This window comes from Ascidia mentula, chromosome 9, assembly GCF_947561715.1.
Source record: "Ascidia mentula chromosome 9, kaAscMent1.1, whole genome shotgun sequence".
Lineage (NCBI taxonomy): Eukaryota > Metazoa > Chordata > Ascidiacea > Phlebobranchia > Ascidiidae > Ascidia > Ascidia mentula.
In genome coordinates this window covers 5708456-5733665 of record NC_138574.1, presented here as the reverse complement: position 1 = coordinate 5733665, position 25210 = coordinate 5708456, and the positions used below count along the sequence as shown (strand labels likewise).

General features: G+C 37.4%; 1 protein-coding gene across 1 annotated transcript; it reads right to left on the bottom strand.

Moving 5' to 3' along the window:
* Positions 1-19802: 19802 nt before the first annotated feature.
* LOC145914429 (carbohydrate sulfotransferase 11-like) lies at positions 19803-22269 on the bottom strand. The gene is made up of 5 exons (XM_083002258.1): positions 22092-22269; positions 21464-21618; positions 21044-21296; positions 20229-20400; positions 19803-19995 (listed from the first exon to the last, which is right to left on the bottom strand). Exons 1-5 carry the CDS (start codon positions 22267-22269, stop codon positions 19803-19805), a joined length of 951 nt encoding a protein of 316 aa, XP_082858384.1.
* Between the last annotated feature and the right edge of the window lie 2941 nt (positions 22270-25210).

The window sequence follows — 25210 nt, the reverse complement described above, 5'->3', positions numbered from 1 at the left end:
AACAATAAAATATATTTCAAACATATGTACTGTTCTTGATGTATGTATAGAGATTTTTCTGGAATATGAATTCTAGGTAGACAACGATTCAACAGTTTTCATCAGTAATATTCCTAGAGCCCAAAGGCGTAAAAGACGAGCAGTGCCAGTATAAGATCTTTATTACAGAAATATTAATTTCGCCTATTGGCATTTTCACTTTCTGTCTAAAACAGAATGACAATAACAAATTAAAAACCACAACAAAAACAAAAAACCTCAACAGTGGAAGTCCACTTTCGGGACTGCCAAGACAAAAAACTAAAGCGATTAAAACGATAAAAACTGTTTTCTGCGACAAGCCGCTGTGGTAACAAGAGAAACGACGAGAGACTGCACTAAAGGTGTTGTGGGGGGAGAAAGGGCAGTGACGTAGAACTGCGATAAGGCGATAACGCACACAGAATACAAAAAAACAGTGACGGAAATGAAGACGGAATGAATATCGCAGTCTTTAATAAACAGTAAATATCAGAATTTTACTACGAGCTTCCCATCCATTTGTTGCACTACCTGTTGATAAGTTTAGCGAATATGTTTGGAGCAAACTGCAGAAGCACTTGGATGATATATTAATGGTAATATTAAGTCTTAAATGCTTGTCGTGCCTGAAGAGTTGACGCTTCTTTTATGATGATTGGGCGCCAAACTTTGGGCATGGCTTAATAGGCAACCATTTAAAATCAGCTGTTTTCGCACTGAAGAACATTATGCAGTGAAACCCATTTTGAACCGGATCTTTGCCTAATTCGCGTGATAAGTTGCGTTTCTTAACAAACTGACTTTTGAGTGATTCCGAATAGTTAATTCGGTCTGCGACATTTTCAGATAATTTGTGTGTTGTTTTATAATTATATCGTAATGTTTCTTTCTGTTTTATAACCGTTCATTCATCAAGCCATGACGTTATAACAACTGCTGGATGTTACTTACTGAACTGCATCTTAATCTGTTACATAATAATCGCAATTAATGTTGCGCGTATGACGTAACAAACAGTTGTCTTTATCTCCTCCCAAATATTTTTAAATCCATCGCAGTCCGCAGTCCCTGCGCTGCTTTGAAATAAACTGTTGCGGAAAACCCAGGACTGCGCTTTTTCCAAATAAATCAAGTAGAAGTTCACTGTGCAAACATTATGGCAAAACTACAAGTTGATCCTTGCACCAAAATTTTTATTTTTTTGATGGGTATTGAGTAATACAGTTTTATGAGAAGTCACTTTAAGATGTACAGGCGTACATATTCGATATTCCTTACAAATTTTCAAGATTAATATTGCCCAAGATATGTGCGTTGTGTTAGGCAACATTACGAAGAAGTGTTTTCTGACCATTGTCACTCTAACAATTATTGTCAATTTATGCTCAATGCTATTAATTTTTTGTTTAATTTTTGTGTAAATAAAATCCCTTTCGGTAATTTTCGGTTTCCACAATCTCGCAATTTGTTTGGTTTGTTGTTATTTACCTGCTCTGATTTGTGTTTAGTATAATTTCATTGCCAATTATTGTAGAGTGACGCCGACAACAACGGAAAAAAACATATACTGGCAAAGATGGCTATGAGCGCATCCAATAGTTGTGGTTGCTGCCATTGCATGTGGTGCCATGCTTACTACATGCAATCCGAATTACACTGTAGGTAATAACATGTTACATCCTATATGGTCAATATGAATAATGTTTTTTTTAAATTTTGCAAAATGGCAATCCAGAATGGTAAAAATGGTTTACATTTTTTACAGATAATCTATGTCAAAATATATTACATTACTGATATCTGTGTAGTGTCCGAATTAGCAACTGCTGAAAAAAATCCTCCATGCAAATTAAATTTTTTTTGTATTGTATACATAGGAAATCACAAACCAAGTTATGCACTCACAACCTTCTGTTGTGTTTGTGGAATGTGATAAGGTGGAAGCAATGACTAAAATTGCCAAAAATGTGAAAAGCTTGAAGGTAATTTGTCAAATTATGTGTATAAGCTGCAGACAGATGGCCACTGTTTCGACCTAAAAGGTCTCATCAGTGCAGCTGGTGTGACTATAAGACGACTTTGCTAACCAAAGAGTCAAGCAAAGACTTCCACTTTGTGGTGACTATACAATCACCGTCATTAGTTGGGCACCAAACTAGGTGCAACCTTACGGAGAAAACAAGGTGGAAACACTGTGGCCAAGCAAATTTCAACCAATCGTTCGGTCAGCCCCGCAAAGTGAAGCCAATAATATGAATTGTGTAAGCTGCAGACAGAGGGCAACTGTTTCGACCTAAAAGGTCTCATCAGTGCAGCTGGCGTGACTATCAGACGACTTTGCTGACCAAACGGCCGAGCAAAGACTTCCACTTTGTGGTGACTACACAATCACCGTCATCCTTTGGGCACCAATCTAGGTGCAACTTACGGAAAAAACAAGGTGGAAACACTATGACCAAGCCGTGTTGCGTGAAACAAAATGTCGCCGATTTCTTCCATACTGGTAGCGGCCACCAACAATGCCATGATATACATAGATTCTATGCGCCTTTTTTCATTTATTGCACAAAGTTGTTTCAACATTTTCATAATATGACTCGTGCATAAATGAAAAAACGGTTTTTCGTTTAATTGTCTGTTGGCAGCCGTACCAGATACAACAGAATAACACCTATCAACGTACGATTCGAAATCCTCTGTCATGTATTCCGTCAAAAAGCGCGAATTATCGCCATGGAACCATTACAAATAATAAGTTTTACTCTTGTTTTCGCAGCAAATTTATCTTCATCACTTTTCAACGTTTTTAAAAAATGAGAAATCGATGTGACGTTATGCCTATTGGTGACATATGTCGCAACTGCTTAAGGTGCGGTGCCTTTGGTGGGATTTCTAATTACAATTTCATAGGCGTAGAAATGCAAACGATTTTTTATAACGCTTCCGGTGGTATCGATGTACATTATGTCGTGCTTAGTACGATCGTGAAAAATTTCCAAAGATTGTTGGGACCACAGCATTATACTAGGCGACGTGTTAACGTGTTATAAAGTACCGAGTAATTTATTCTTCTCATACGAAATAGAATTTTTTTGCTTATCTTGAATCGATATAAGCGCCTCCACCTCATTACCCGGTGGTACATCGATTTTAATAGCCGTATTTCTTGCTTATTGCAAAACGGATTTCGATGGTACGCCATCTCTATATTACCAGATGCTAAAATGTCTGCATCTAAACCTTTACAATATTCTAATTGTTTTTTAGAAACATCACAGTTTTCTAATTCGTTTTTTTTTACGTTTTCTAAACGGGCGCCTTTTAGGTAGCACGATTTAGCTGTTGCAACATTTTGTCGTATACTCTAGAATAGCTAACATAAAAACAAGCGCAACGTCATGGATTTTAAATCAACGTCAGCCACGCAACCACAAAATTCAAATTTACACCTCATTTTACAATTAAAATATCGCTTTGAAGTGCGTTTCTGGTTCCAGTGCTGATCGATAACTATAAAACTGCAATACGGGTTACTGCTTTTTATCCCATATCTTATAATGTCAGGCCAGTCTTTACCTGTGCAGCGTCTGTTGCGAACGGATCCAATGATCAACCTGAAATTGTTTTCGGACGAAGTAAACGTGGCAGATTTTTCAAAAGAGTTTCGTTCCCAAATTTCAGTTTGACTGATGCTAATATTGCCGGATAAAAATGAGCACTCAGCTGTTCTCTTAGATAATTTGCAAACATCGTCGTTCGATGATATTTTACCAACATTTCCATCATTTGTTTCGTCATTTAAATGAACATTTTGACAACTGATATTGTAGTGTAGAACAGGAGAAGAGGTATTATTTAATTCTTTGTTTGAGTCTGCCAATGTTATGTTTTCAGTGACAAAATTACGTTGAAGAACAGACGTTAATTATGTTCTCCTTAGTTTTCCCTAAATACGTTTCAGTAATTTTGTTTTTATTCTTTAACTGAAGTTTGGCGAAATTTGTGTTGTAAAGGGATTTAATCAACAAACACCAATCGGCGTGTTTCGATGAGTCAAAACTGGAAAATGTTGATAAAACGATCGCATGGTCAATCCTTCCTCCGGGCATAGTCAGAGCCGCAAAGTCTGAACAAAAGTCATCGCTTGGTTTAACTGTATACAGAGATACAAACCGCCTGGCGTTGCTGTCCGAGAGGAGCAGCAACCGATTCCGAACACTCTTCTCCGGAATCCTCCACACTGTCTGCTTGCCAGAGATGCCCGGTTCATATCTCTCCACTCTGCTGGACTGTAAAAGTATCTTATGCCATTAACCACAACAAATCATCAATAAAAGATCAAGTACACATACCTTTCTCTGGCTGCAGACTATATCAAAACCACTGAACATGGAAGAAGACATTTCAAAACTTTTCAAAAAAACTTGTAAAAAGATAGCTGTAAATTTTGACAGTACTTCGTTGTAAAAACGAAATGGATCGAAGCAGCATTTTCCATAGGTTTATATAGAGTTTCTTAAAAAAACAAAATATAGTTGATTAACTCTGATTGAAAAACTTGTCGCACGATTTTGAGCCTTTTCACCTCCGATCAGATGCGCGGCCGCTCGAGTCTAAGGTTTTGTCCGAACCAGTCACCAGCAGGCCATGTATTTCAATTTCCTTGTCGCCAACGCGGACTCGAACGGGAACAATGTCTAACCAAGAGGACAATGAGTTGCTACCATGACAGCCCACGGTATTCAAGCAACTACCCTACGTAAGCACAAACCTTTCGCTCTCAAATTATCGTCGCTCAGGGTACGAATTTCGTTTAACCCTTTTGATCCACAGGGTCACCGGTGACCCCATGAATTTAAAGACTCATACAAGAAAGGTTTCGTTTTTTTTTACTTTTTAAGCCCAGAATCTACATAAAATTTTAAAGCCGGTAGATGTCGCAAAAGCGATTTTTTGATTGACAAAGCAACCACACCGGAAGGAAACGCAAAAGTGCTTGATAGGCTATATTTACATATGTAAAAAAAATACCATTCAATTGGTGAACAATTTGCAAATAAAGTTGGTAATCCTTTAGCTGAGGCCTTGTATATTATCTATAAAAAATTAATCAGAATTGTTCTTCTGGCACTTAAGTTTCTAAAGTTTTATTTGAAACCAACGTTTCGTCTGACATCCGGCGAGACTTCCTCAGGGTTATGTCAACAGTGAAGCATCACGCACATAAACACTAAAATCACAAGAAAAACACGAGGAAAAAGGGGAATAGATAACAATGGCTTGTATCGTCACGTGACTAGTTGTGTAGCGAGGCGTAACACTTACAACAAGTTGTTGTAAACCGCTGGAAATTACATACATTGCTCCTTGTCGTTTACGCATTGGTCGTTCTTGTGAATGTGGAGTGTGTTAAAGATATACTTCTATTTTAAAGAAGAAGTGAAATTCATCAAGAATGCATTGCGGAAAAATCTGTATCTGTCATGGATGTTTAGAAGAAAGCCCACAGTCAAACCACAAGGAACAGCGCCAGCTACCGGTACGATCGTTTTGCCCTACGTACCTGTTTTGACAGACACGCTAAGGCGTATGGTGTTGGACTATGGTATTGCGGTCTACACAAAGCCACACTGAACACTGGGCAGAATGGTGTCGCACCCGAAGAAAAGGGTACGGCCCAACCCAAAGGCGTTGTATATCACATTCCATGTAAGGACTGCGGTGGAGCATATATAGGTGAAACCGGAAGAGCGTTGCAGACGCGGTTAAAAGAGCATCGCCGCGACGTTGCAGCAAAGAATAGCCAGACGACAGCACTGGCGAAACACGCTGCCACACTCGGCCACCGAGTTAACTTCGACAAGGTTCGAGTCCTAGAGATGGGGGACGATCATACAAAACGTCTGTTCCTGGAGACACTCCACATTCACAAGAACGACCATTGCGTAAACGATGAGGAGCAATGTATGTACTTTCCAGCGGTTTACAACAACTTGTTGTGAGTGTTATCTATTCCCCTTTTTCCTTGTGTTTTTCTTGCGTTTTTAGTGTTTATGTGCGTGATGCTTCACTGTTGACATAACCCTGAGGAAGTCTCGCCGGATGGCAGACGAAACGTTGGTTTCAAATAAAACTTTAGAAACTTAAGTGCCAGAAGAACAATTCTGATTAATTTTTTATAGATATTATACAAGGCCTTAGCTAAAGGATTACCAACTTTATTTGCAAATTGTTCACCAATTTAATGATATTTTTTACATATGTAGATGTAGCTTATTAAGCACTTTTGCGTTTCTTTCCGGTGTGGTTGCTTTGTCAATCAAACAAATCGCTATAGCGACATCTACCGGCTTTAAAATTTTATGTAGATTCTGGGCTTTAAAAGTAAAAAAAATCGAAAAAACAAAAACCTTTGTTGTATGAGTCTTTAAAGTCATGGGGTCACCGGTGACCCCTGTGGCTCTAAAGGATTAAACGAAAATCGTATCCTGAGCGACGACAATTTGAGAGCGAAAGGTTTGTGTTTACGTAGGGTAGTTGCTTGAATACCGTGGGCTGTCATGGTAGCAACTCATTGTCCTCTTGGTTAGACATTGTTCGAGTCCGCGTTGGCGACAAGGAAATTGAAATACATGGCCTGCTGGTGACTGGTTCGGACAAAACCTTACGTGAGAAACGGCTGATCAACAGGTTGGATGTTTAGGTAGGCGGCGAATCAGTTTGTATGAAGATCGGTTTGATCAATGGTGCAAAGGAGCTGAACATCGTGAAAGTCCCCATGACAGTACTGTCCTTGATGGGAGGAGAGGAGTTCAATTTACATGAAGTGACGCTACTTGACGAAAATTCCTGTTCCGCCTGAGCATATCCCAAAGTTTGGAACTCCTGTTCGTCCCAAGCACCTGCAGGAAGTACATTTACCTCAAATCAAAGGTGGGTATATATCACGTTACTTATTGGTACAGACAACTACTTAGTTCATCAATGTTTGGAGAGTCGGTTCTCTCATGATCCGGAGTACCCGAAAGCTGTCAAAACGCCTCTAGGTTGGTTGCGGGATGGTGATCTTCCTCAGAAAACCTCCAGGGGTTGTAGTTTTCTGTTGCAAGGAATTGAACGTTTCAATCCCTTTAATAACATCGATGACGTCATCGTGACCGAGGAAGTGGTAATTTGGGGGATGCTGAATGCTTCCTACAGTGGCTCCAGAGCAACTGGAAAGCAAAGGACGTCATTGCATATGACATCATAGCCAAACAAGTGGAACACAAAGATGGACATTACCAGTTGCCACTGTTGTGGCGAAATTCGACAAATATTCTTCCCAACACTTTGAAATTGGTGCAGAAACGATTGTCTGGTCTTAAGAAGCGTTTGTCACTTGATGCAAGTTTAAGTCAAAGGTATGTTCAGCAGATGCAAATCCTCTCACTTGATGCAAGTTTAAGTCAAAGGGTTTTGCCGAACCTCGGAAGTGGTACCTTCCTTACCACCCCGTGGTCAACCCAAAGAAGCCGGTAAAGCTTCGAATCATTTTTGACTGTGCCGCACAAGTGCGATGGTAATCCCATCAACGATCACTTGATGGAAGGGCCAGACTTGATAAACTCGTTGGTTGGAGTACTTTAGAGATTCTGCAAATGAGCCGTCACCTTGGTTGCAGACACAGAAGCCATGTTCCATCAAGTACACGTCACGCAGCAGCAAGCGACACACTGAAGAACCCTGTGCCGCACCGAATGAATGTTCATTTATTTGGCGCGAAGTCGTCCCCAAGCTGCGCCAGCGCCACATTCTGCCTACGTGAAACTGCACGTGAATTTGGAAAGTTTTCTAATCCTCGTGTCTCCTGAGAAAAAACATTTATGTGGACAATACCGTTGAAATTTCAACAAAATTTATCCCAGTAACGCGGAGGATGCGCAAAAGTGGTTGTCCCGGGAAGACATTGCAGAGGGACTTAAATTGTGTTTAAACGGGACGTATTTCTCGTTTCTGGGTGAGTTTTACCAACAGGTGTTCGAGACGGCGATGGGTTCCACCATATCCGTTGTAGTGGCTAATATTGTTATGGAAACTATCGAGGAGAGAGCCCTTACCACTTTTGCGCATCCTCCGCATTACTGGAGACGATATGTGGATGATACGTTTACCATTCTTGATACAGCAAAAGTGCAAGACTTCCTGACCTACATTAACAGCATCGAGGATTCCATCAAGTTTACGTTGGAGGAGGAGAGTGGTGGCAAAATACCCTTCTTGGATGTAGAAGTTTATCGGGACAAGGATGGAGTTATCAATACTCGTGTTCATCGAAAACCAACACACACGAATCGCTACCTTTCGTTTCTTTCGGCACACCCGATAGAACATAAAAGGGCGGTTGTAAGATCGCTTATGGATAGAGCCAAGGCCCACATTTCAAGGCTAGAAGACCAAGCAAAAGAGATTAGTGTCGTAAAAAATGCGCAGCGAACAAATCAATATCCTGCCTGGATGTTAAGCGCGAGAACGGCATTAACCCAGAAGCATGAAACGCCCACTAGCGCAACAGTTGTAATTCCCTACGTCCCTGGCCTTACCGAAACATTGCGAAGATTGATGTCGGATTACGGCATAAAAGTTTACACGAAGCCTCATACAACGCTTGGCAATCTAATTTCACGACCCATTGCTATGGAGGCTTTCGAGCCAAAGGGGGTGGTCTATTCAATACCATGCAAGGATTGCAGTGGTGTATACATCGGCCAAACCGGGAGGGCCTTCAAGACGCGACTGAAAGAGCATCGCCGTGATGTCGCATCGAAAGATGCCAGCAAGACTGCGTTGGCCAATCATGCGGTGACATTGCGACATAAAGTTGACTTTAATAGAGCCCAAGTCCTGGAAATGGAGCTGGACCACGCCAAGCGGCTATTTCTTGAGTCGTTGCACATCCACAAAAATAGTGGTTGCGTCAATAACAAAGAACAATGTGTTTTCTTTCCGGCAGTTTACAATAATTTGTTGTAATTGTTGTGTCTTCTGCAATGTTTGGTGCCTCTGCCTCTAGCACGTGAGTTGACAAGCGGTGTCAACCTTTCCCCTTTTTTCTTTTTCTTTTGTGCCCTTGCGTGTTTCAATGTGATTCAATTGTTGCGTTTTTCCTGATGAAGTCTCGCCGCATGGCAGACGAAACGTCGTAAAATACAGTATGTTTATGCCAGAAGAGCACTACATTTCTAATTCCGAAACTTTAGTTGCAGGCTGAAGTCTGTCAGTCTTGTTAAATTAGACAATTATATTTCGACAAACAAAGTTGAGCCAATAATATCAATTGTGTATGCTGAATACAAATGGCGACTGTTTCAACTTTTGCTTGGCCATATGTTTCCACCTTATTTTCTACGTAACGTTGCACCTAGATTGGTGCCCAATGGCGGTGATTGCACAATCACCTCAAAGTGGAAGTCTTTGCTTGGTCGTTAGGTCAGCAAAGTCGTTTGACAGTCACACCAGCTACACTGATGAGACTTTTAGGTCGAAACAATGGCCATCTGTCTGCAGCTTACACAAATCATACTATTGGCTCGGCTTTGTTTATCTTATGATTATTGTGACACGGGGCCCGACGGCACTATTGGAAAAATACAAGGTGGAAACACTATGGCCAATCAAATCTCAACCAATAGTGCCGTAAGGCCCGGGGAAGTTACGTATCAGACAAACTGGTATATGGGCCACCATATAGGATACGTAACTTCCTTGTCAATTGTCTCAATAACTCAGCACACGGTTTGTATACATTATTTGCGATTGGTATGCGATGGTAGCTGGAAGCTTGTGGAAAATATTTATGCATACAACCGAGATTTGAGTAACGTTTTTGTGAGAGAAAAGTGAAACAAATTCAAATCTTCTTGACTTGACAGCCATTGTGCAATATGATGTCAGTGGATTTTGAAATGTTGGTATTCGTATAGCTTTCTTCGAAAAGTAATGTAAAGTGTGTATTTGTCACAAAAATGGCAGGAATGCATCAATTTTTATATCCCATATAAGTAGCCACCGAATAGGTAAGGGTGCGGGTTATGTTGACATTCAGTTGAGGAAGTGAGTTGGTTGTTCTGTTATAACCGCCCACCGGATGCGCAAATATAAACGGTTGATTTTGGTTACAATTGAATTACAACAAATAACAATTGTGGCTTTACTTGAAATTGTAAATAACTCTAAGGGTCTCAGAGATATTTAACGGTGTCTCGATGGCCTGAGCGGTTATTGAGTCTCTTTGATGGTTAAACCTGCTTCTGCCCCGTTCTATAAAGCACCCAGAACCAAGATCTCTTCCCGAATAATTGTATTCATTTCTGTTATCTTCTTCATTACGACGGTACATAACAACTTTCAATACAACGTTGTTAGGATGCCAGCAAATAGAATGGCGAAGACTAGACTTGACTTGACTTGACTGAATTTACGGGTAAAAACTGGGCTCTTTAACGCTCTCCAATATCAGAGCTGATTGGTCAATAATGTCACGTGATATCATGAGGCGCTTAAAGTAATATAATACAAGAACATAGGTGTGATGTGACATAAGCATAGGAGAACATTTTATGTGGTAAACAGGATGTTGAATGAATCACTTTACTCGAGAATATTCGATGGCTAAATCATTTGGGTCACATTATGGGATTATGCAGTACATGTGCAAAGCTGCACGCAAAAACATTACGCAATACAAGCACTGGTTGCTGTGACGTATGTTACAAAATGTTACTTTAACGGTAATATAGATTTAATTGTTTTTGTTGTTGTTATAGTATTGATTCCGTTCCTACGTGCAAGATGTGATGTCCATGTATAACACTATCTAAGAAACTTTCATTCCAGGCTAAAATCTGCCAGTCTTGTTAAATTAGACATATATATTTCGCTTTGTTAAAAGCATCATCAGTGTCCATAAAAAAGCAAAGCAAGAATTATGTTAAAATAAAATAAAAAGATTCTCCACTCACAAAAGAAATATATTTGTCCCACACGAAAACGCTGAAAAGATAAGGAAACAGGAAAAAAACAATTACACGGGAAATAGGGAATTTTGTTTTTCCCGTGTTTTATCATCACCGTGTTTTTATTTTTTAAGGTTGCATTTTAGTTATGTGAAGGGCGAGTTGTGAGGTAGTGCAGAGTCATTTTATTTTATTTTAACCTAAAATAAGGTGGAAATCGTCAAGGCCACTTGCAACAGAATGGGAATTGATTCCCAGATTCAATTCACAAGCATCCATGCAGAGCATTCTTCTAATCTTATGCGACGCTGTTCTAATGGAAACTATTGGTTATATTGAAGAGCAAGTTTAATCCGCCAGCTAGTTATGAATTGACACGTATGTTAAAAATAATCCGTAAGGATGGCATGCTAAGTACTCTTCGCTAAGTTTTGAGAGGTCGTTTGCAAGTGATGTGTTATGATTCGCATATTATTGTAAGGTGGTGTATAAATTTTATGCGCTACAAAGTATTGACAAACTACCTTCTACGTCAACTAACTAAAAGATTGATTTTCAGGAATGATATGTAAGATTATAAGACTGATTTGTTTGTATAAAATGATATTTGTTTGCAAGGGCAATGAAAAAAGTGAAGAAGCAACACGTGCTAATTGTATGTCTCATTCTATCCGCATCAATGCTGCTTTATGAGCTACATAGCGTACAAAGCATAAACATGATCAAAACGGGAAGGGATATGTCAATTTCACCCTTGTACAAAAATAAAGGAATGCTAACGGAACAAGAGGAAATTGAAGATAGTTTGGAAAACGACAACAGAGAATTTATGAGACGAATGAAAATTAGAATGGAGGAGAGACGGAAAAGGGCACGTGACACTTGCAAAAAGTTAGGTATAATAAAATGTTTGTTTACTGTTGTAAACTATAGTCAGCGACTGGTCTGTAACTGTAGTATAACTTTCTTTTATGGAAAAATAAATAAATCTTACAATAGTTGGATAATTTTCAATCCAAACTCCAGACAAATATGCCCCAATTTTTATAGTTTGGAATTATGAGTTAAATTGTGGAGCAATACTCTTAACAACAATACTGCACTTCAAAAAGCAGTCATCATGACATCGCGGTTTACGAATAAAAGCATTTTTTACATAAGAAACATTTGCAACAAACATTGGACACAACGCATAACAAATGAAGACTTTCGTGCAGATAGTACAGAAATAATAATCGGTTTCTAAAGGAAAACGTCAGGACATTCTGTTTTTCTAGTTGTTTCAGTCGTTGGTGACTTGTTGTAAAGTGATATTCGCATTTTTATTGGTCAAAATTGATTACATTTTTATATGCAGGTCTCACTGAGTCCGGAAAAGACATGGTTAAATTACTTTCCTCAAAGAAATACAAACTTGTTTACTGTCCAGTTCCTAAAACCGGTTGCTCAAACATGAAGCGGGTTATGTTGGGTCTAAATGGATTAGGAAACAAAACAGAAAACATATTTCCAGTGAGACTTTTGCTGCATAAAAAAGTCATAAAATTTTCTTGATTTCTTTTTTTAAGGAGCTAAAACGCAAAACGTTTAAGATTACCGCACTGACATGTTTTGCCGCTCTATGATTTTTAATGTCAAACCCTGTTTGCACTAATACCTACTCAAACCAAACTTTGGCCATTTATAGAAAAATGTGATCGGTCAAACAGACCTCCTTCATCAAATTGTTGCACGAAACTTTACAATCATAAGTAATGGCTTCCCAGATTTTGAGGAAAAGCAAAACTACACTCGTTTCATTGTAGTAAGACATCCATTTGAACGTGCGTTGTCAGCTTACAAAAACAAACTTACCAAGCAATGGAATGCCAAGGTACCTCAATTTACAAAGAGGGCCAGACTTATTCGTGAAAAATATGGCACTGAAGATCGAAGAAATGGTAAGAATGAATATTTTTCACTGTTTTAAAACATAAAAAAACACTGACAATCCGGATTAAATAGAGTTTGTATCATTCTACCAAAAAAGCGTTTTTGTTTGTTTGTGCATTCATCTTGGTCATTATAAATTCGATGTTATTTAAACAATTATATAGTTTGTATACACGATTTAATGTTTACTTCATACACGATTTTACCAGTTAACGCCTGTGCAATTATACAAGTTTAAAAATGAGTTTGAAAAATGCATTTTTGTGACAAAAACTAGTCATTAAAAGCAGTAACTTTCATACCCATGTTATTTGAATTATTTCTTGCTGACTGGGCAGAAAAACTAGTAACCTAACGAATCTTTTCTATCGCGGAATAACAACCTTTACTGAGTTTATAAAAAGCGCACTCCTGATTTAGTTGACAAGCCTATAGAATAAAACGTCTTAATAATCTTCTGAATAATTTACAAAGCATTGTGATTCACTACGTAACGAATCGTTTCTGGCGGAAATTTTTTTAGCAACAATTATGTAGAAATTTTATCCGTATGAAAACTAATGGTTCCTCTGTTATATTTTCAGCTACTGGAGAGATTCCAACATTTACAGAATTCATTGATTATATTTACGATGCGAACAATACAGATATTAACGTGATCGATAACCATTGGAATAGTGTGCGGGTGGTTTGCCATCCCTGTCAAAATGACTTTGACGTCATAGCCAAGATAGAAACTATCGAGGAAGACTTAAAGTAAGCGCTTGGCAAGGCGTGTGTAAAGAAATATGTTCAAAAAATGGAATAATTTAAACTGACACAAGAGCCTGTGGTAAATTTTTTTACTAAAAGACAAAGTTTTTTCTAAAAATAAAAGAATCTACACAATGAATATTTACCAACGGAAACTTGTTTATGTAATTTAAATTTTATGTCAGTAGAGTTAACCGCGTTAATTGTGGCAATATAGCTATATTCTTAGCCTTGTTGGTGCTCCAAGGAGTCTCGGAATGCCCAAGGGTTATTCTAAAAGTGGAAAAAGTCAAACAAATATCTACACTGATCCCGAGTTTAAAGATCTGAGCAGCGAAAGTTTAAACAAGTTGTACCAAGTTTACAAGTGGGACTTTGAAATGTTTGCTTATGACAAACCTGAACTATAGGAAAAATCCCCCAAACAGTAATGTATGCAATTCAATGAATAACATCATTAGCTTAATTTACACATGCGAAAAAATTAATATTTTGTTTTGTTGTTTATTTTGTTTGTATTGTTATATTTTGTTTTATTGCAGAGTTATGACCATTGTTCTCAACTACACAGAAAGTGCTTTCACAAAAACAAAAAGAAAGTGTTGGATTATAAGGTTGTCAAAACTTGTCATCATTTCTGCAATACGGCTCTTCTGGCAATTAATTTATTATATCAACGTTTCGGCCACCATGCAGCAGCCTTCATCAGGATGTGCATGTGTTCATCATATTCCGATAAAGACTGCTGCATTGTGGCTAAAAGGTTGATATAATAAAATTATTGCCAAAAGAGCCGTATTGCAGCAACAAAACATGTCTGGCAGCATCATTAGTAATTTATGTTGTCATCAGTTTGCTGATATGTTGAACTTTACGTCGGATTTTAAAACGGTGCGCTAAGACTGATAAAACTCGAGGTTATGTTATATCTTTCTCTGTACTGGTTTCAAGTTTAATTTGAAATATAAGGCGATTGAATGTGTTTCATCTCAGCCCATTAGTTCGTTTTGGTACATTATCGTTTACAACTGGTCTTTTCGCCTACTTGTTCAGGCGGTGGTTAATAGCGATACTGTGTATGTAAGACTTACACAGGAAACCAACATAATAATAATGAAGTTATTTTATTTCGCATCATGAATTTTGTAAACTGCGTGGCCAAAATTAAGCAAAATAATACACAGTACCCCCTGACGATACCTGTACACTTGCGATGCAACGCACAAGACCAGAGGTTGGGAGACCACAGCTGTAAAACCGCATGTAAATCTTTCTCCGTTCTGGCTCCATGGAGCGGAAAGCTTATTCAAGAAAAACCAATGCAAAAAATTAAAATCAGAATAAACAAAATAATAAATGAAACAAGCCTTTGGCGAATCCGCACGCGTTGTGAGTGTTTAAATCAGTGATTCAACATCAATACAGTGTCTACATAATCCTTTACATAAAATGTTGGGACGTTTCTTCACCCTTGTGCCACTGATAAATATTTTAAGTTGTTAGTTTTTTTGAGTATAGTAAACTTTACGTCGCTTTGTAGTCGAACATGCGACCAAGTTTTTTTGCCTGGTTTTAACAGCGTTATTTGTTTTATTACTTTAAATGAAAGCTATAGTGAGAGGCCCAGTGCAACAAAAAATAAGTTTGAAATTGCAATGAAGGTAACACAAACTGAATTTCTTAAAGTTAAACTTTTTATGCGTGAACCTGTATGCGGCTTTTGACTCTTTAAATCTTTGACTGAATAAATACGGCATAGGTTAGGGGTAGAACTCTACCTTGAGAATATTTCAGTGAATCACGACATTAAAGCTTGAATATAAGCTTATTCATTACAGAATTTTAAGCAAATAGCTAGATATGGTGCATAAAAATTCAGAATCTTCAAAAAATTTACCGAAAAGTTATTTTTGTGTTAGCAGGTAACTTGAAATCAAGGTTTAAACTCAATGTGGGTATGTTGCTGTTTTATCACTTTGTATTTTTTGTATGATTTCTTTTGCAGTTGTTATTGGTCATCGTTTTGCTTTCTGCAACTTGGAAATGTTGAATAGCATTGCACGCTCGGGTTTAAAAATTGATTAAGTTGAACTTCACATGCAGAACGTTAAGTATATACAGCTTGCGATACACATGTTAGTGCAACAAAAACCCTTATGCCGCCAGGCACAATTACATCTCAAAAACGGGAAAATGTCGTTTTTTGCATTGTACGCAGCCCTTTGATGTATTTGGTGGATTGGTTAAAAAAGACACCAGAACGTTGTTGTAGCGAATTGTGCTGTATGTTAAAATCCTGTCAATTCAAGTACCCATTAAAACCCGGTGCCCGTCACGTGCGCAATTTTTGTTGACACATATTAACCTGCTGTACATTAGATTGTTATCAAGGTGCAAGATGTCTCAATCACGACAAGAACTTATGCTTCTTGGAGAATGGATTCGTAGACCATTTGAAAATGCTGGACAGAATTGATAACATTGACCCAAATGTTTAAGTACAGAGAGGCATTGAAGCCCCTCCGTACTCAGGGTTAATGATGTTTGTGAAGTGCTTATCACTTAGCCTTGCAGAAATACAAACACAATACTTCATGCGCCAGACGATATACGATACCACTATAAATTCTGGAAAATGCTAATACACCGGGACACAGACAGGAAGCAATCTCACATAAGTCTATGCACAACATGCTAGCGATCATTAACTGCGAAATTTAATATTGTATGGTAATGTATTATTGTATGGTCTGCGATCTGGTTGTGTCCCGATGTTTTAATATTTTCCTTAACTGTCGACAACCTGCGAACTGTAGCTTTTATGCTATGTTTACTCGGTGAAACACAAAACCTAACTATAACTCCAAAAAGACTCCAACACTGTGCAATTAGTAATTACTGGGTTGTATTAAAATTAGTAAGACATTCGAGTACTCACAATAAAAGTTGCAATTTCAATGATGAAGTTCGCGTAATATCCAATGATAGCGTTGAGACAGTACAAATGTTCAATCGTACGGTTCGGAAACTGTCTGGCTTTACAGCCCAAGCAGTCAATTATAACGACTAACTTTCAGGCGTGTTGACCGGGTAAAAATGTCATAAACAAACGTAGATTACATAAAAATCATAAGGCTTTGGTCAGCGGAAAAGTCCGGTGTTACTAAGCTGACCAAGATGAATTTCTCTCACGTGCTAGAGCGGACTTATAAGATTTATAACGCACGAGTATCGTGACTTGGCGAATTAAAGAGTGACGTGCGTTAATGAAAGAATGTTGGTTAAACAAACAAAAGCGATAACATACAATTTTCATTATCTTCTACAAACAAAAAACATGTTGCAGTCAGCGCCTCACATTAACATTGTATCAGCATCCACCAGTTAACGATAAACTCTTATTTGAATTTTTGTCAACATTTTCGTGGAGCATCATAACATAACCCGTTTACCACAACACAGCTACAAATCGACGTTTAAACATTTGCTGCAAAGATACCTCCAAGTTCCACTAGTTTGTTTATATAATCACAACCATTTTATCTTTAAATTCATTTCATTTTTGTAAACGCGGAAGGACAATCATTGTAATCCGCGGTATCAAATCACTTTTTGTCACAAATACTTGGGAGGGGAGAAAAAGAGATTTCTGCGTCAAGGTCGCTGACAGCAGCTTTTATCTTCTGTGGCAGGCGGCTTTCACGGAGCGTTGGGCTGCTAATGTAATCTGTATATTGCATTACTAGGTACAGTAAAGGCGCACACTCGGATGTCATCAGTCACCAGCGAAATATCACTCCCACCACCTCGACTCAATGTTCATATTTTTGATGTTGTATACAATGTATTGTGTATACAGATTTTACATTTCTGACAATACTTACGTGGGCCTGTGTTTACCTGCTGGCTATTCATATCACAGTAAACACACATTGCTCAATTAATTCAATGTCGTGGGTGAGACATCTTGCACCTTGGTAACAATCTAATGTACAGCAGGTTAATGTTTGTCAACAAAAATTGCGCACGTGACGGCACCGGGTTTTTATGGGTGCACGAATTGATAACCTAACGTGATAACCTTGATGGTTTTATCGGTGCCATTCATTTTGTGCATTGTTCATTAGCGTGTGCACATGATTTGATTTGATTTGACTTTAGAAAATAAACAAAATATACAAGACAGAAATCACGTAAACTTAAAATCGTTCCTCAAGTTTATATCATGTGATTTAAGATTTTATGCCCAGCCAAACTTTGAACCATTAACAAAAACCAAATACATCAAAAGGCTGCGTACATTGCAAAAGACGACGTTTTCCCGTTTTTGAGATGTAATTGTCCCTGGCGGCATAAGGGATTTTGTTGCACTATGTGTATCGCAAGCTGTATATACTTAACGTTCTGCATGTGAAGTTCAATTTAATTAATTTTTAAACCCGAGCGTGCAATGCTATACAACATTTATAAGTTGCAGAAAGCAAAACGATGACCAATAACAACTGCATAAGAAATCATACAAAAAATACAAAGTGATTAAAACAGCATCACACCCACATTGAGTTCAAACCTTGATTTCAAGTTACCTGCTAACACAAAAAGTAACTTTTTGGTAGACTTTTTGAAGATTCTGAATTTTTGTGCACCATATCTAGCTATTTGCTTAAAATTCTGCAATGAACAAGCTCTTATTCCAGCTTTTATGTCGTAATTCACTTAAATATTCTCAAGATAGAGTTCTACCCCTAACCTATGTTGTATTTATCAGTCAATGATTTATAGAGTCAAAAGCCGCATATAGGTTCACGCATAAAAAGTTTAACTTTAAGAAATTCAGTTTGTGTTACCTTCATTGCAATTTCAACTTATTTTTTGTTGCACTGGGCCTCTCACTAGCTTTCATTTAAAGTAATAAACAAATAATGCTGTTAAAACCAGGCGAAAAACCTTGGTCGCATGTTCGACTACAAAGCGACGTAAAGTTTACTATACTCAAGAAAACTAACAACTTAAAATATTTATCAGTGGCACAAGGGTTGAGATACACGTCCGTACATTTTATGTAAAGGATTATGTAGTCACTGTATTGATGTTGAATCACTGATTTAAACACTCACAATGCGTGCGGATTCGCCAAAGGCTTGTTTTATTTATTTATTTTGTTTATTCTGATTTTAATTTTTTTCATTGGTTTTTCTTAAATAAGCTTTCAGCTCCATGGAGTCAGAACGGAGAAAGATCCACATGTGATTTTACAGCTGTGGGCTCCCAACCTCTGGTCTTGTGCGTTGCATCGCAAGTGTACAGCTATCGTCAGGGGACACTGTGTATTATTTTGTTCACAAGTTTACAAAAATTTACAAAAATACATGATGTGAAACAAAATACCTTCATTATTATTATGTTGGTTTCCTGTGTTTATAAGTCTTACATACACTGTATCGCTATTAACCACCGCCTGATATTAACAACCTTTTTTAAAGTAGGGGAAAAGACTAGTTGTAAACGATAATGTGCCAAAGCCAACTAATGGGCTGAAATGAAGCATTCAATCGCCTTATATTTCAATTCAAACTTGAAACCAGTGCAGAGAAATATATACCATAACCTCGAGTTTTATCAGTCTTAGCGCACCGTTTCAAAATCCAAAGTAAATTTCAACAAATCAGCACAATGATGACAACATAAATTACTAATGATGCTGCCAGGCATGTTTTATTACTAAATACGGCTCTTTTGGCAATGTTTTTATTATTTCAACCTTTTAGCCACAATGCACCAGCCTTTATCAGAATATGATGAACACATGCACATCCTGATGAAGGCTGCTGCATGGTGGCCGAAACGTTGATATAATAAAATAATTGCCAGAAGAGCTGTATTGCAGCAATGATGACAACATGATAATCCAACACTTTCTATTTGTTTTTCTGACAGCACTTTCTGTGTAGTTGAGAACAATGGTCATAAATCTGCAATAAAACACAATATAACAATACAAACAAAATAAACAACAAAACAAAATATATTTTTTCGCATGTGTAAATTAAGCTAACGATGTTATTCATTGAATTGCATACATTACTGTTTGGGAAATCTTTCCTATAGTTCAGGTTTGTCATAAGCAAACATTTCAAAGTCCGACTTGTAAACTTGGTACAACTTGTTTAAACTTTCGCTGCTCAGATCTTTAAACTCGGGATCAGTGTAGATGTTTGTTTGACTTTTTCCACTTTTGGAATAACCCTTGGGCATTTCGAGACTCCTTGGAGCACCAACAAGGTTAAGAATATACCTATATTGCCACAATTAACGCGGTTAGTCTACTGAGATAAAATCTAAATTACATAAACAAGTTTCCGTTGGAGAATTTTCGTTGTGTAGATTCTTTTATTTTTAGCAACAAACTTTGTCCTTTAGTAAAAAAACTTTGTCTTTTAGAAAAAAATTTACCACATGCTCTTGTGTTAATTTAAATTATTCCTTATATTAAACATATTTTTTACACACGCCTTTTCAATCGCTTACTTTAAGTCTTCCTCGATAGTTTCTATCTTGGCTATGACGTCAAAATCATTTTGACAGGGATGGCAAATCACCCGCACACTATTCCAATGGTTATCCCTCCCGTTAATATTTGTGTTGTTCGCATCGTAAATATAATTAATGAATTCAGTGAATGTTGGAATCTCTCCAGTGGCTGAAAATATAACAGAGGAATTATTAGTTTTCATACCGATGAAATTTCTACATCTTGTTTGCTTAGAAATTTCCGCCAGAAACGATTCGTTACGTAGTGAATCACATTGCTTTGTGAATTATTGAGAAGATTATTAAGACGATTTATACTATTGGCATGTCAACTAAATCAGAAGTGAGCTATTTATAAACTCAGTAGAGATTGTTATTCCGCGATAAAAAAGATTCGTTACGTTACTAGTTTTCCTGACCAAATCAGCAAGAAATAATTCAAATAACGTGGGTATGAAAGTTACTGCTTTTAATGACTAGTTTTTGTCACAAAAATTCATTTTTCAAACTAATTTTTAAACTCATTTTTAAACTTGTATAATTTCATAGGCGTTAACTGGTAAAATCGTGTATGAAGTAAATAATAAGTTACAACAGGACGGTTGAAGTTATCATGCCTTTAAAAGTACTTCAAACTATATAATTGTTTAAATAACATCGAACCTATAATTACCAAGATGAATGCACAAACAAACAAAAACGCTTTTTTGGTAGAATGGTACAAACTCTATTTAATCCGGATTGTTAGTGTTTTTTATGTTTCAGGCAACGCAGCGACAAATTATAAAACACTGAAAAATAATCTTTCTTACCATTTCTTCGATCTTCAGTGCCATATTTTTCACGCATAAGTTTGGCCCTCTTTTTAAATTCAGGTACCTTGGCAATCCATTGCTTGTTAAGTTTGTTTTTGTAAGCTGACAATGCACGTTCAAATGGATGTCTTACTACAATGAAACGAGTGTAGTTTTGCTTTTCCTCAAAATCTGGGAAGCCATTACTTCTGATTGTAAATTTTCGTGCAACAAATTTATGAAGGAGTTGTGTTTGATCGATCACATTTTTCTATAAATGGGTACAGTTTGGTTTAAGTAGGTATTAGTGCAAAAAGGGTTTGACATTAAAAATCATTGAACAGGACAGTGCGGTAGTATTAATATTTGTGCGTTTTAGCTCCTAAAAAAAAGGAATCAAGCAAATTTTATGACTTTTTTATGCAGCAAAAGTCTCACTGGAAATATATTTTCTGTGTTGTTTCCAAATCCATTTAGAGCCAACATAACCCGCTTCATATTTGAACAACCGGTCTTAGGAACTGGACAGTAAACAAGTTTGTATTTCTTTGACGAAATAAATTTAACCAGGTCTTTTCCGGACCCAGTGAGACCTGCATATAAAAGCGTAATCAATTTTGACCAATAAAAATGCGAATATCACTTTACAACAAGTCGTCAACGACTAAAACAACTAGAAAAACAGAATGTCCCAACATTTTCCTTTAGAAACCGATTATTATTTCAGTACTATCTGCACGAAAATCTTTCTTTATCATGCGTTTTGTCCAATGTTTGTTGCAAATGTTTCTTATGTGAAAAATGCTTTTATTCGTAAACCACGATGGCATGATGACTGCTTTCTAAAGTACAGTATTGTTGTTGAGAGTATTGCTCCACAATTTAACTCATAATTATAAACTATAAAAATTGGGGGATATCTGTCTGGAGTTTGGATTGGTAAATTATCCAACTATTGTAAGATTTATTTACTTTTTCATAAAAGAAAGTTATACTACAGTTACAGACCAGTGGCAGACTATAGTTTGAAACAGTAAACAGAATCATATGTAAAATTTTATAATACCTAACTTTTTGCAAGTGTCACGTGCCCTCTTCCGTCTCTCCTCCATTCTATTTTTCATTCGTCTCATAAATTCTCTGTTGTCGTTTTCCAAACTATCCCCAATTTCCTCTTGTTCCGTTAGCATTCCTTTAGTTTCGTACAAGGACGAAATTGACATATCCCTTCCCGTTTTGATCATGTTTATACTTTTTTCGCTACGTAGCTCATAAAGCATTAATGTGGATAGAATGAGACATACAATTAGCACGTGTTGCTTCTTTGCTTTTTCCATTGCCCTCGCAAACAAATATTAATTTATACATACAAATCAGTCTATATAATCTTACATATCATTCCTGAAAATCAATCTTTTGGTTAGTAGCATTTACAAGACTGTATGACGTAGAAAGTAGTTTGTCAATACTTTGTGGCGCATAAAATTTATATACCACCTTACAATAATATGCGAATCATAACACGTCACTTGCAAACGACCTCTCAAAACTTAGCGAAGATTGCTTACCATGTAATCTTTACGGATTATTTTTAACATACATGTCAATTCATAACTAACATGTGGATTTAACTGCTCTTCAACATAACTAATAGTTTCCATTACAACAGCGTCGCATGAGATTAGAAGAAGGCTCTGCATGGGAATCATTTCCCATTCTGTTGCAAGTGACCCTGACGATTTTCACCTTATTTTAGGTTAAAATAAAATAAAAAGGCTCTCCACTACCTCACAACTCGCCCTTCAAATAACTAAAAACCTGAAACCTGAAACGTGCAACGGGTGGAAGCGTTGAGAAAACGCGAGAAGGTTAGGACACAGGAAAAAATAAAAACGCGGTGATGATAAAACACGGGAAAAATAAAATTCCCCATTTCCCGTGTATTTATTTTTTTCCTGTTTCCTAATCGTTTCCTCGTTTTCGTGTGGGACAAATATATTTCGTTTGTGAGTGGAGAATCTTTTTATTTTATTTTAACCTAATTCTTGCTTTGCTTTTTTATAGACACTAATGATGGTTTCAACAAAGCGAAATATATTTGTGTAATTTAACAAGACTAACAGATTTTGGCCTGAAACGAAAGTTTCTTGGATAGTGCTCTGCATGGACATCACATCTTGCACGTAGGAACGAAATCAATACTATAACAACAACAAAAACAATTAAATCTGCATTACCGTTAAGGTAACATTTCAAGTAAAGCCATAATTGTTTTCAATGCGGTTATTTTAAAACAACCAACTCATTTCCGCAACTGAATGTCAACATAACCCGCACCCTTACCTATTCGGTGGCTACTTATGTGGGATATAAAAGTTGATGCATTCCTGCCATTTTTGTGACAATTACACACTTTACATTAACTTTCGAAGAAAACAATACGAATACTAACATTTCAACATCCACTGACATCACATTGCACAATGGCTGTCAAGTCAAGAAGATTTGAATTTGTTTCACTTTTCTCTCACAAAAACGTACCCAAATCTCAGGTTGTATGTATAAATATTTTATAAGAGCTTCCAGCAACCATCGCATACCAATCGCAAACAACGTATACAAACCGTGTGCTGAATTATTGAGACGCATCGCGCTATCATCATCGAGACAATTGACGGGAAGTTACGTATCCTGCAAACTGGTATATGGCCTATATAAAGTGGAGCCAATAATATGAATTGTTTATAAGCTGCAGACAGATGGCCACTGTTTCGACCTAAAAGGTCTAATCAGTGCAGCTGGTGTTACTTTCAGACGACTTTGCTGACCAAACGGCCAAGCAAAGACTTACACTTTGTGGTGACTATACAATCACCGTCATCCGTTGGGCACCAAACTAGGTGCAACCTTACGGAGAAAACAAGGTGGAAACACTGTGGCCAAGCAAATTTCAACCAATAGTTCGGCCAGGCCCCGCAAAGTGAAGCCAATAATATGAATTGTGTAAGCTGCTGCAGACAGATGGCAACTGTTTCGACCTAAAAGGTCTAATCAGTGCAGCTGGTGTTACTTTCAGACGACTTTGTTGACCAAATGGCCAAGCAAAGACTTACACTTTGTGGTGACTATACAATCACCGTCATCCGTTGGGCACCAAACTAGGTGCAACCTTACGGAGAAAACAAGGTGGAAACACTGTGGCCAAGCAAATTTCAACCAATAGTTCGGCCAGGCCCCGCAAAGTGAAACCAATAATATGAATTGTGTAAGCTGCTGCAGACAGATGGCAACTGTTTCGAACTAAAAGGTCTCATCAGTACAACTGGTGTTACTTTCGGACGACTTTGTTGACCAAATGGCCAAGCAAAGACTTACACTTTGTGGTGACTATACAATCACCGTCATCCTTTGATCACCAAACTAGGTGCATCTTACGGAAAAAACAAGGTGGAAACACTATGACCAAGCCGTGTTGCGTGAAACAAAATGTCGCCGATTTCTTCCATACTGGTAGCGGCCACTAACAATGCCATGATATACATAGATTCTATGCGCCTTTTTTCATTTATTACACAAAGTTGTTTCAACATTTTCATAATATGACTCGTGCATAAGTGAAGAAACGGTTTTTCGTTTAAGTGTCTCTTGGTTTTCGTCCCAGATACAACAGAATAACACCAACGTCATATTATGAAAAAGACATCAACGTACGATTCGAAAGTTTTACTCTTGTTTTCCCAGCAAATTTATTTTCATCACTTTTAAACGTTTTTAAAAAATGAGACATCGATAGGACGTTATGCCTATTGGTGACATATGTCGCAACAGCTAAAGGTGCGGTGCATTTGGTCGGATTTCTAACTACAATTTCATAGAAAAGCAAACGATTTTTTTTAACGCTTCCGGTGGTATCGATGTACATTATATCGTGCTTAGTACGATCGTGAAAAATTTCCAAAGATTGTTGGGACCACAGCATTATACTAGGCGACGTGTTATAAAGTGCAGAGTTATTTATTCTTCTCATACGAAATAGAATTTTTTTGCTTGTTTTGAATCGATATAATCGCCTCCACCTCATTACCCGGTGGTACATCGATTTTAATAGCCGCATTTCTTGCTTTTTGCAAAACGGATTTCGATGGTACGCCATCTTAATATTACCAGATACTAAAACGTCTTCAT